The sequence below is a fragment of the Leptinotarsa decemlineata genome, unplaced genomic scaffold (assembly GCF_025532065.1).
Source record: "Leptinotarsa decemlineata unplaced genomic scaffold, Ldec_3_MD MMD2_P_RNA_scaffold_14, whole genome shotgun sequence".
NCBI classification, from domain to species: domain Eukaryota; kingdom Metazoa; phylum Arthropoda; class Insecta; order Coleoptera; family Chrysomelidae; genus Leptinotarsa; species Leptinotarsa decemlineata.
In genome coordinates, this window is record NW_027412528.1 from 13,832,335 (window position 1) to 13,844,972 (window position 12,638).

The 12,638-nt window shown below is 35.7% G+C and overlaps 1 protein-coding gene across 1 annotated transcript in view; it reads left to right on the plus strand.

The window, feature by feature from the left end:
- LOC111516782 (ATP-binding cassette sub-family C member 4) overlaps positions 1-12,638 on the plus strand; it is a 65,080-nt gene that overhangs the window by 16,282 nt on the left and 36,160 nt on the right. Inside the window, 3 exon segments of the mRNA XM_074179594.1 lie at positions 575-917; positions 4,058-4,188; positions 4,190-4,504. Of these exon segments, the coding sequence (XP_074035695.1) occupies positions 575-917; positions 4,058-4,188; positions 4,190-4,504 (789 nt within the window).

Consider the following 12,638-nt stretch of genomic DNA (forward strand, 5'->3'; position numbering starts at 1 on the left):
TGGAATAAAAATATTTGAGGAAGTCTCACATTGAATGAATCAACCTGAGAAGGCGGTAAAACTGTTGAACAAACTTAAAGAAACCTACCAAGATCAGTGATTGGACAGGAATCGAAATTAGTGGGTATTTTCTTTCACCTATTGGACACCCATAAAACATAACTCAACTCCACTTACCGAGGTGTAGAAGTTGTGAAACTTACCTTTTCTCACAATAAAATTCACATTGAATCTTAGATTCCACAAATCTCCTTCAACGGAACTAAGTAACACAATAATGTATCACGAACTGCTGGTCAACAGCAATGACAACAATATATGGTGTCATCTCTAGAGTAAAAGATTAACTGAAAGGTAAAGTAGGAATCTTGTTTTCGATTATTATAATCCAACTATCCAGTAACTGGTCAGTTTACCCTAAAAGTGTTAAAAAACATAAAAGTTTCAATTTTCTTCTCTTCATTATGATTTCCTACCACGTAGTAACGGCTACATCCATCAATTTACCGAACTGATGAAATTTACAATGAATAACTCATCACAACCAATCTAATTTGTGATTATTGTTTTTTAGGTATTCCAACTGATGTCCTATTTCAACATCTTGTCCCAAACCTTGACAGGTATATTTGTCAGAGGGATAACTGAAGTGTCCGAACTCGTTATTTCCGTTAGGCGTTTACAGAATTTCCTTGACAATGAAGAATATGATTACGAGAAACTTCAAAACTTTGGGAATTCTCATTCGATAGAGAACAAAGAAGTGATTCTACTGAAAAACGTATATTCTAGATGGAATACGTCAAAGAGTGATACCGTTCTTAATGATATAACAATGAAGGTTCAGAAAGGAAAATTGATTGCTGTCGTAGGTCCAGTAGGATCCGGAAAAAGTTCACTTCTTCAAACACTTTTGGGTAAGTATACAGTTACAAATATGCACTCAATATATAGAGCGACTTGAAAAACCTGAAGTGAAACGTGACTGACTACCGAAAAACTTGAGCAAAAGTATTGAACACATCTGAGATAACAAGAATCTCATCATACTTGAGATTAATTATACTTTACTTGAGCTTTATGTGTTGAAATGAATCATCCCGGCCCTAATTATCCGAAGAATATCAGACACCTAGGAAGTTTTTTTCTCTTTTCAAATTGTTCTCGTTCACCTGATTATCTACTGATTCTTCACTAGTTCATGAATCATGTAACTTGTGATCTCATTTCAAATTGTTCTCGTTCACCTGATTATCTACTGATTCTTAACTAGTTCATGAATCTCGATACATTTTTTTTCTAATCATGTAACTTGTGATCTCATTTCAAATTGTTCTCGTTCACCTGATTATCTACTGATTCTTCACTAGTTCATGAATCTCGATACAATTTTTTTCTATTCATGTAACTTGTGATCTCATTTCGAATTGTTCTCGTTCACCTGATTATCTACTGATCCTTCACTAGTTCATGAATCTTGATACAATTTTTTTCTATTCATGTAACTTGTGATCTCATTTCAAATTGTTCTCGTTCACCTGATTATCTACTGATTCTTCACTAGTTCATGAATCTCGATACAATTTTTTTCTATTCATGTAACTTGTGATCTCATTTCAAATTGTTCTCGTTCACCTGATTATCTACTGATTCTTCACTAGTTCATGAATCTCGATACAATTTTTTTCTATTCATGTAACTTGTGATCTCATTTCAAATTGTTCTCGTTCACCTGATTATCTACTGATTCTTCACTAGTTCATGAATCTCGATACAATTTTTTTCTATTCATGTAACTTGTGATCTCATTTCAAATTGTTCTCGTTCACCTGATTATCTACTGATCCTTCACTAGTTCATGAATCTTGATACAATTTTTTTCTATTCATGTAACTTGTGATCTCATTTCAAATTGTTCTCGTTCACCTGATTATCTACTGATCCTTCACTAGTTCATGAATCTTGATACAATTTTTTTCTATTCATGTAACTTGTGATCTCATTTCAAATTGTTCTCGTTCACCTGATTATCTACTGATTCTTCACTAGTTCATGAATCTCGATACAATTTTTTTCTATTCATGTAACTTGTGATCTCATTTCAAATTGTTCTCGTTCACCTGATTATCTACTGATTCTTCACTAGTTCATGAATCTTGATACAATTTTTTTCTATTCATGTAACTTGTGATCTCATTTCAAATTGTTCTCGTTCACCTGATTATCTACTGATCCTTCACTAGTTCATGAATCTTGATACAATTTTTTTCTATTCATGTAACTTGTGATCTCATTTCAAATTGTTCTCGTTCACCTGATTATCTACTGATCCTTCACTAGTTCATGAATCTTGATACAATTTTTTTCTATTCATGTAACTTGTGATCTCATTTCAAATTGTTCTCGTTCACCTGATTATCTACTGATTCTTCACTAGTTCATGAATCTCGATACAATTTTTTTCTATTCATGTAACTTGTGATCTCATTTCAAATTGTTCTCGTTCACCTGATTATCTACTGATTCTTCACTAGTTCATGAATCTTGATACAATTTTTTTCTATTCATGTAACTTGTGATCTCATTTCAAATTGTTCTCGTTCACCTGATTATCTACTGATCCTTCACTAGTTCATGAATCATGATACAATTTTTTTCTATTCATGTAACTTGTGATCTCATTTCAAATTGTTCTCGTTCACCTGATTATCTACTGATCCTTCACTAGTTCATGAATCTTGATACAATTTTTTTCTATTCATGTAACTTGTGATCTCATTTCAAATTGTTCTCGTTCACCTGATTATCTACTGATTCTTCACTAGTTCATGAATCTTGATACATTTTTTTTCTATTCATGTAACTTGTCATCTCATTTCACGACGGCGTTCGGATATAATCCACTTTTTTCATATATATACAGTGTGTCTCACTTCTCATGGAAACACCTCCGTATCTTCCGTAATATTGGAGATAGAACGATGAAACTCTCAGGACTGATGGAAATGCTCAAAATGCACCTACCACCTGAATGGGGTTGATCAAAGTAATATACACTGTCCGCCATTCGCGATGGAACACCCCATTTTTACGGTAAAACATATTAGGGGGCAAAATAGGCTCAAATTTCCTTCAGATTCGTGATCATTTGTCAAACCCTAAATAATCTTATACATATTCAACCTTCTCCGTCAGTTTATATGTTCAATTTATTGTCTTTAACTCATTTTTACTGTAAGTATAAATTGTAATGTTTTTCGATGGCAAAAAAACCAACAACTCAATAAATTATAGGCCCTGAAGAAGCTTCCCATGAGAAACGAAAGCTTGGCTAAGTAGAACAGAGATTTGATTTTTGATTTTTTGACTGAGAGACCCCGTTAATCCATTTTGCCATATATATACATATATACATACATATTTACATATACACACACATACATATATAAATATATACATTTTTAAATTATAATGGTAATGAAGAACAAAAAAATGTAATATGGAGATCTGAATTTTGATTAGAGGAAGAAAGCAGAAACTTTTTCAATTCCAATTTGAATTTTGTTTTTAATTCATTTTCAGTTTCTCTGGAAGATTATTATATATTTTAACTCCTAAATGAAATATTGATTTCTCCTCAAATTTCAATTGAAATGATTTAACTAGTAGTTTTTTTGCTTGTCTTGTGTTATGGTCTTGTGTTATTTGATTGAATTCCAAATTCGAATGTTTGTGATTTTTCCTAACAGAACGAATGAAATAACAATTTTCAATTGGAAAATAGACTGAATATCTAAAAAAATGACGTTGTATTTATAAATTTAACGTAGGTTCAAGATATGGTAATTTGAATATACATTTTATTATTTCATTTTGCAGTCTCTTGAGAGGATTTATTACTGATAAATTAGCTGTTCCCCAAATTGAAATAAAATATTGTAGATTTGAATATACCAAACAAAAATATATACATTTGAGATATTTTAATCGAATAAAATTTCTAATTCTAAATATGAATCCTAAAATTGGTCCGATCTCACCTGGTTTTTATTTACAGGAGAGCTTGATGTAACTAGTGGATTGCTGAATATTGATGGAAGATTTTCATACGCGTCTCAAGAACCCTGGGTGTTTGCGTCAACCATTCGGCAAAACATAGTTTTCGGTGCTGAATACGACAAAAAAAAGGTATAAAGAAGTCATACGGGTCTGCGCTCTGGAAAGCGATTTGAATCAATTCCCGAATAAAGATTTGACAATAGTTGGTGACAAGGGAGCTTCTCTAAGCGGAGGACAGAAAGCTAGAATAAATTTGGCAAGAGCGGTATACAGAGACCTGGATATATATCTTCTGGATGATCCACTCTCCGCTGTGGATATTCATGTTTCCAAAACGTTATATGAGGATTGCATTAATGGTTTCTTAGCTGATAAAACCAGAATTCTCATAACTCACCAAGTTCATTATCTGAAAAATGCCGATCATATCATTATTTTGAATAACGTGAGTATAGATATGTTTGTGTTTTTATGAAATACTAAGCACCTTGATTTTATTGGTAAGCCCATTGAATTTTTTTAAAGAATATCTAATTTTTTAAAGAAAGAAACCAATGTTTGACGAAGTTTGTCAATAATAATAATAATGTATTCTCCTCTTATTTAACATTTTTGTACATACATATGACACAGTGCAGAAGATAAGCGGGAAGGGAAATGAATGGGTAAACCTACACAAGATCAAGTCTGTGCGTAGGGGATTAGACGGGAAAGTTCAACTGAATCTGAAGTTGATAATGATAATATAACATGGTACATATAAAGAATACAAAATATTCAAATAAACAATACCTAAGTCTATAGTTGATAAAAGTAATATATATAATAATATAACATTAATTATTTGAAGAAATATAAGAAGAAAACATATAGAAATACGAATATGCGTCACCATGTTATGTATATACAGACATATACACATAAATATACACATACATATATGCACATACATACACATACACACACATACACATATAAAGTATATTAAAACGGGTATCTAAAATAATAATGATAACATAACATAACGTAGTACATACAAGGAATATGAAAATATATAATATAAACAATAAGTATATAGTCGATAAAATAAATATATATATATATATATATATATATATATATATAATATATATATTATATATATATATATATATATATATATATATATATATATATATATATGATGTGTTGTTTTTCCGGGTGTTCATCCGTTGTGTACTATTCGATAGTCGACGTTTCGCCATCATCTCAGATGGCATTATCAAGACGAGTTACTGCTTCGCTTCGAGAGGTGTAACTGATGTTAGGTTCTTCTTGTGGTGTTTTTATATGGTTTCGCTTGCGTAAGTTGTATGGATTTGTTACCTGTTATCCACCTGAGGGTTGTTGATGGCTTTTGGCGGTTCTCCTACCTGTTTTTCTACCTGAGGGTTGTTAATGGCTTCTGGCGGTTCTCCTACCTGCGATGGTTCATTATCAATTTGTGGTTGTCTTTGGGGGTTGTTTTTAATTGTTTTCCAAATCCTTGTGATGTTTAGTGAGTCATCCCTTTTGTTGATGAGGCCTTGCTTTTCGATTTCGATAGCTTCCCTGATTTGTCGAATTCTTGGGTTTTGCACCTGTGCTATCTGTTTTGTGGACTCAAAATTAATCTTGTGACCTGTTTGTAGATGGTGTTGAAAGAGGGCAGAGGAGGTTTGTTTTGTTCTTATCGAGTTTTTGTGCTCCTGGGGTCTGACCGATATATTGTTGACCACAGTCCTCGCATGTGATGCTATATACTCCTTGGTTTTCTAGGGAAATTCTCTCTTTAGGTCTGGGCAGCCAACTGGATACCGTTTTGTGCGGTTTGTAGGTTGTCCGGATGTTTTTACGTCTTAGTATTCTCCCGATTTTGTCGGTCACACCTTTGGCATAAGGTAGTGTCACAGATTGTCTGTCGTGTGGAGAGTCTTCTGTCGATCTAGTGGATGTTTTTTTGGTTCTTCTTTGTCTGTCGATGGCCTTTTGAATGATCTTTGGTCCGTAGCCATTTTTGTCGCAGAACCTTTGTTGTCTCCCTCAATTCTGTTGCCCTGTTTGTTGATTATGTTAGGCGGAAACTGCGGGATATTAACGTGTTGGCTACGGATTGTAGCTGGGTAGGGTGGTGGTGTGATGTTGCTTGTAGGTAGCGGTTGGTGTGTGTGGTTTTCGGTAAACTGTATAACCCAAGTTGCCAGTTGGTTTTCGTGTTATAAGTAGGTCTAGGAAAGGTAGCTGCCTGTTCTCCTCCAAAGACGGAACTGGCAGAATATCATGTGAGAAACTCAGAGCACTTAGTGGACATCATTAAAAACATCAAACTTAACGACACCGACATCCTTGCCGGCCTAGACATAAAATCCCTCTACCCGAGTATACCCACCATTAGAACTGATCATAGCTTTCCGCAACATGTCACGGATCTAGCAGAGCACTGCCTTAAAAACACCTATTTCATATTTGACAACCAGATCTATAAACAGGTAGAGGGAGCTCCGATGGGTTCCTCCCTATCGCCCGTGATCGCAAACCTGTTCATGATGCACTTCGAGAAAGAAACACTTAACAACGCTCGCCTCAAACCAACCCTGTGGGAAAGATATGTAGACGACATATTCATCATCTGGCCCCACGGAAAAGAAGAACTAGACCGGTTTGTGACCTACCTGAACAAGCATCCATCCCCGCATCCAGTTCACTACCGAAAGAGAGGAGAACAGGCAGCTACCTTTCCTAGACCTACTTATAACACGAAAACCAACTGGCAACTTGGGTTATATAGTTTACCGAAAACCCACACACACCAACCGCAACCTACAAGCAGCATCACACCACCACCCTACCCAGCTACAATCCGTAGCCAACACGTTAATATCCCGCAGTTTCCGCCTAACAGAATCAACAAATAGGGCAACAGAATTGAGGGAGACAACAAAGGCTCTGCGACAAAAATGGCTACGGACCAAAGATCATTCAAAAGGCCATCGACAGACAAAGAAGAACCAAAAAAACATCCACTAGATCGACAGGAGACTCTCCACACGACAGACAATCTGTGACACTACCTTATGTCAAAGGTGTGACCGACAAAATCGGGAGAATACTAAGACGTAAAAACATCCGGACAACCTACAAACCGCACAAAACGATATCCAGTTGGCTGCCCAGACCTAAAGAGAGAATTTCCCTAGAAAATCAAAGAGTATATAGCATCACATGTGAGGACTGTGGTCAACAATATATCGGTCAGACCAACAGACGTAAATCTGCCAGAACCCAGGAGCACAAAAACTCGATAAGAACAAAACAAACCTTCTCTACCCTCTTTCAACACCATCTACAAACAGGTCACAAGATTAATTTTGAGTCCACAAAACAGATAGCACAGGTGCAAAACCCAAGAATTCGACAAATCAGGGAAGCTATCGAAATCGAAAAGCAAGGCCTCATCAACAAAAGGGATGACTCACTAAACATCCCAAGGATTTGAAAAACAATAATTAAAAACAACGCACAAAGACAACCACAAATTGATAATAAACCATCGCAGGTAGGAGAACCGCCAGAAGACATTAACAACCCTCAGGTAGAAAAACAGGTAGGAGAACTGCCAAAAGCCATCAACAAACCTCAGGTGGAAAAACAGGTAACAAATCCATACAACTTACGCAAGCGAAACCATATAAAAACACCACAAGAAGAACCTAACATCAGTTACACCTCTCAAAGCGAAGCAGTATCTCGTCTTGATAATGTCATCTGAGATGATGGCGAAACGTCGACTATCGAATAGTACACAACGGATGAACACCCGGAAAAACAACACCTCATCTTCTACCATCCATGAAAACCTGCATTGGATCATATATATATAATAATATATATATATATATATATATATATAATATAATATATATATATATATATATATATATATGTGTGTGTGTGTGTGTGTGTGTATGTATATATATGTATACAGAGTGGTCCAACGAAAAGCATGCACCTTGCTTTTCTCCTTTTTTTTGTAACTTAACGCAAAAATGCTCGGACAGGTCAATTTTGCTTTGAGGGGGACACATTTTAGATGTATTTTTGTACCTGTGCCTTCAACCCCCTAGCGAGGGTTAGTAACAACCCTAAAATTTTAAATAGAAAGTGGAATCGAGTGATATATCATTTGAAAGGGCACAAAATTATCTTTCCAATGATATCTAATTTGTTGTATTTCACTCAAACATGTAGGTATTATGAAGAAAAACAACTACAATCCAGTACTTTGAAATGTGTAATTGACTTAGTAGAATCCTACTTCAGCAAGTGCTGAAAATGTGACATTTACTTCCACACAATAATACAGATTTTGTTCAAATCTATTCCTAACATTCTGTAGCATATCAGGTGTTATACTTCTGCACTCTGCTGTAATTCGTTGGCGAAGATCTTCTATGGACTCGGGCTGCGTAGCAAAACATTTATTTTTCAAGTGTCCCCAAAGAAAAAAGTTTAAAGGCGATAAATCAGGTGACCTGGTAGGCCATTCGATGGGGCCTCTCCTGCCATATCCGGTATCGACAAACTTTTGGACTAACTTGGCAACGTACGAATCATTCACATTTTTCCCGGGATGACTGTTATTAAAGAGGCGAGCAGTAAGTCTAGCACAACTACTATGTTGATAATAAAGTTTAACAATTTCAACTTGTGCAGGAATGAAATAAACCATTTTTACAGTAAAGTTGAAATAATTTCAAAAGCAACCGAACTGAATCAATGAACGTTTGCCTAAATTCTTTTTGTACACTTATCTGCTGTTGTTATTTGGACCAAAAAACGCACGAATTATATCGCCCGTTCCCATGTGAACCGCTGACCATGCTGAAGCAGAATCTCGCGATTCTGGGAAACTGATGTGCAAGCATTCTTATCTTCATGGGAAGAATACTTTTGTAATTCAGTTATAATTTTGCTCTCATACTGTTAACATCAATTTTTGTTAATAAAATTAATTTTTAAAAAAGGACTTTGACATCCGAAAGTTATATTTGGCGCAGTCGGTAGGATACTCGAAATTGAACGTATCGAACGTGCAGTTTTCGTTTCAACGATTTATCGGGTATCGAACTTGTTGTTTTGTCTTGTGGAGGTGTTTGTGAAGGAGTGGCTCTTCAAACCTCAAGAAACCCAATCCATCGTGGACCTTTAGCTACCCTCAACAGGCAGATCATCGGGGAGTGGAACAGAATCGTCCAGTCTCGCAAGGAAGTCTTTCTGGAAATCAAAAATCGAGGAACCAGTCGTCTACCTTATAAAGGATGCTCAAAGTTCTTACAATTTTAATGTGAGTCGTATTTTTAAATGTCTATTGATAACTTATCTCAAATTCTTGGAAAGTTAAATTTGAATAACGAAAACCCTTCAGCTGACTCTCCAGTTTCTTTGCCTAATTCTTCTAGTAGTTCAAATATAATAATGGCTAATCAATTCAACTCAGAATACCTTAGGTGTGTGCCCGAATTCGACGGCAACCCTAATGATTTAAATAGATATCTAGCAGTTTGTGATTCAATAATTAATACTTTTTATAATGTGGCTGAGCCGACAAGCTTTCAAAATGTTTATTTGCTGAACTGTCTCATTTCAAAATTATCAGGCAATGCTAAAGTAGTAGCCAATATACAGAATGTTTCAAATTGGAGAGAACTCAAAGATACATTAACCAGAAACTTTGCCGATCAAAGGGATGAAACTTGCCTAAACAGAGACATGGTTATGCTTAGGCAATCCCCTAATGAAAAGCCTCAACAGTTCTATGATAGGTGTTAAAATATATTGAACCTATTGTGCAATTATATCGACGTTCACGAAATCACACAAGAATCTAAAAGGTGTAAAAGAGATTTATATAGCAATTTGGCATTGAAAACCTTTCTTTCTGGGCTCAAGGAACCCTTGGGTACTACAATACGTTGTATGCAACCCAAATCTCTCAGTGAAGCATTGCAGTTTGTTTTACAGGAAGACAATGTACATTACTTCCAAAATTTCTCAAATAAGAATACATTTAGACCAAACTTTCAACCTTCTAGAACACCAATTCAGATCAGACAGCCAAATTCTTCTCCTGTCAATAATTATAGTACACCAAATAACTTTTTCAGACAGCAAAATCAATTTCCTTCACAACCAATACCAATTCAGCCACGAGCACCAAGCCAACCCCAAAAATTCTTTACCAACGCGCAAGTTTTTAGACAACCATTTCAAAACAGAAATGTCTTCAGGCCCAATCAGAATCAGAACTTCACAAAACCTACACCCATGAGTGTATCCACCAGAAATACATATCAAACAAATAAACCAGTTCCAATGAGTGTTTCGACAAGAAACGCCCCTAATTATCGATCAGGTCCCTCAAACTCATTTCAAAACCAACCCCAAAGGAATTTTATATCAGAGGAATTATTTAATACGGTAGTTAGTGACACTCAAAATGAACCAAATTATAGCGAACACGAATATTACGCTGAAGAAGATTATAACGAACATTATGACGAATTTCTATACTGCGAAAATGAAAATCAGGAAAATAACTTTGACAATTCCGAGGTAAATTTTCAGGAAATGCCAACCACGAACAATCAAACCTAGTTCCGCAAATCATTTCTTTCAATAATTCTAGTTCTAGCGAATTATCATATATAACATTTCCGGAATATGACGCAAAATTTCTCATTGATTCAGGCTCCACGAAATCTTTTATAGATCCAGAAATTGCTCAAAAACTGTTTCCAAATCTAATTAAATACGACCCGTTTATTGTTTCCACAGTTTTCCAAAAATCAGCTCATAAATATAGCGCATCTATGCCTGCTTCAAAATTATTCAATTTGCCACAACAAAAACATTTAAAATTTTTCCTTTTCAAATTTCATGACATTTTCAAAGGATTGATTGGTCTTGACAATTTAAAACTTTTACAAGCTAACCTAGATTTTGGTAATGGCTATCTTATCACTCCTTATGCGAAAATAAAACTGAAGTTTCAAAAAACAAAAAGCGATCTCAATTTAATTACGATTGCTCCAAGATCTGAGCAAGTGATACAGGTCAAAACATCAATTCAGAATGGTGAAATAATAATACCTCACCAACGCTTTCATAATTGTGAATTGCCAGAGTGTCTTACTGTTGCAAATAAAGGTAGAGCTCTCACTACAATTTTGAACAACACCACCAAACCAGTAACCCTGAATTTTTCAGAACCAATCGCTGTTGAAAAATTTGATAAGAACGAAATTCAAAAAATCGATTTTCATAATTTTGATGATTCCCCTAAGCAAAATTTAGATTTTTCAAAAATTCGATGTGACCATTTGAATGACGAGGAAAGATCTAAGATACTTTCGCTGTGCAAAGAATTCTCTGACATATTTTATTATGAAAATACCCCGCTGACTTTTACGAGCCGTGTAAAGCACCAAATTAGAACATCTGATGAAATACCGGTGTATACAAAATCATACCGGTACCCATTCATACACAAGCAAGAAGTCGAAAATCAGATCAAAAAAATGCTCGACCAGAAAATTATTCGGCCAAGCAATTCTCCTTGGTCATCGCCTATTTGGGTGGTACCCAAAAAGGTCGATGCTTCTGGGAAGCAAAAATGGAGGGTTGTTGTTGACTATCGCAAGCTCAATGAGAAAACGATAGATGACAAATACCCTTTACCTAACATCACAGATCTTCTGGACAAACTGGGAAAATGCCAGTATTTCACAACACTCGACCTGGCCAGTGGCTTCCATCAAATTGAAATGGAAGAGAACGATATTGAAAAAACAGCTTTCAATACGGAACATGGCCATTATGAGTACCTGAGAATGCCATTTGGTTTGAAAAACGCGCCAGCTACCTTTCAGCGCGTAATGGATAATATCCTTCGTGGTATCCAGAACGAAAAGTGCTTGGTATACCTCGACGATATTATCATCTTCTCGACTTCCCTCCAAGAACACCTTGAGAGCCTTAAATCTGTCTTCAACAGGCTGAGAAGCTCAAACTTCAAAATTCAGCTGGATAAATCGGAATTCCTACGAAAGGAAGTAGCCTATCTGGGACACGTCGTGACTCCCGAAGGTGTCAAGCCGAATCCAGATAAAATCACAGCCATCAAAAATTTCCCCGTCCCAAAAACCACCAAACAGATCAAAGGATTCTTGGGTTTGTTAGGTTACTATCGACGCTTTATCAATAATTTCGCTAGACTAACGAAACCATTAACCAAATGCCTGAAGAAAGGCGCAAAAATTGAACATAATGCAGAGTTTTTGGAATGTTTCAATACCTGCAAAAACCTGTTAATCAATGATCCGATTTTGCAGTACCCCGACTTTTCTAAACCTTTTAATCTCACCACGGACGCAAGTAAATTCGCCCTAGGAGCTGTCCTTTCTCAAGGCCCTATAGGCCAAGACCTTCCAGTTGCATACGCATCTCGGACCCTGAATGACTCTGAGCAAAATTACTCAGTCATTGAGAAAGAGCTTCTCGCG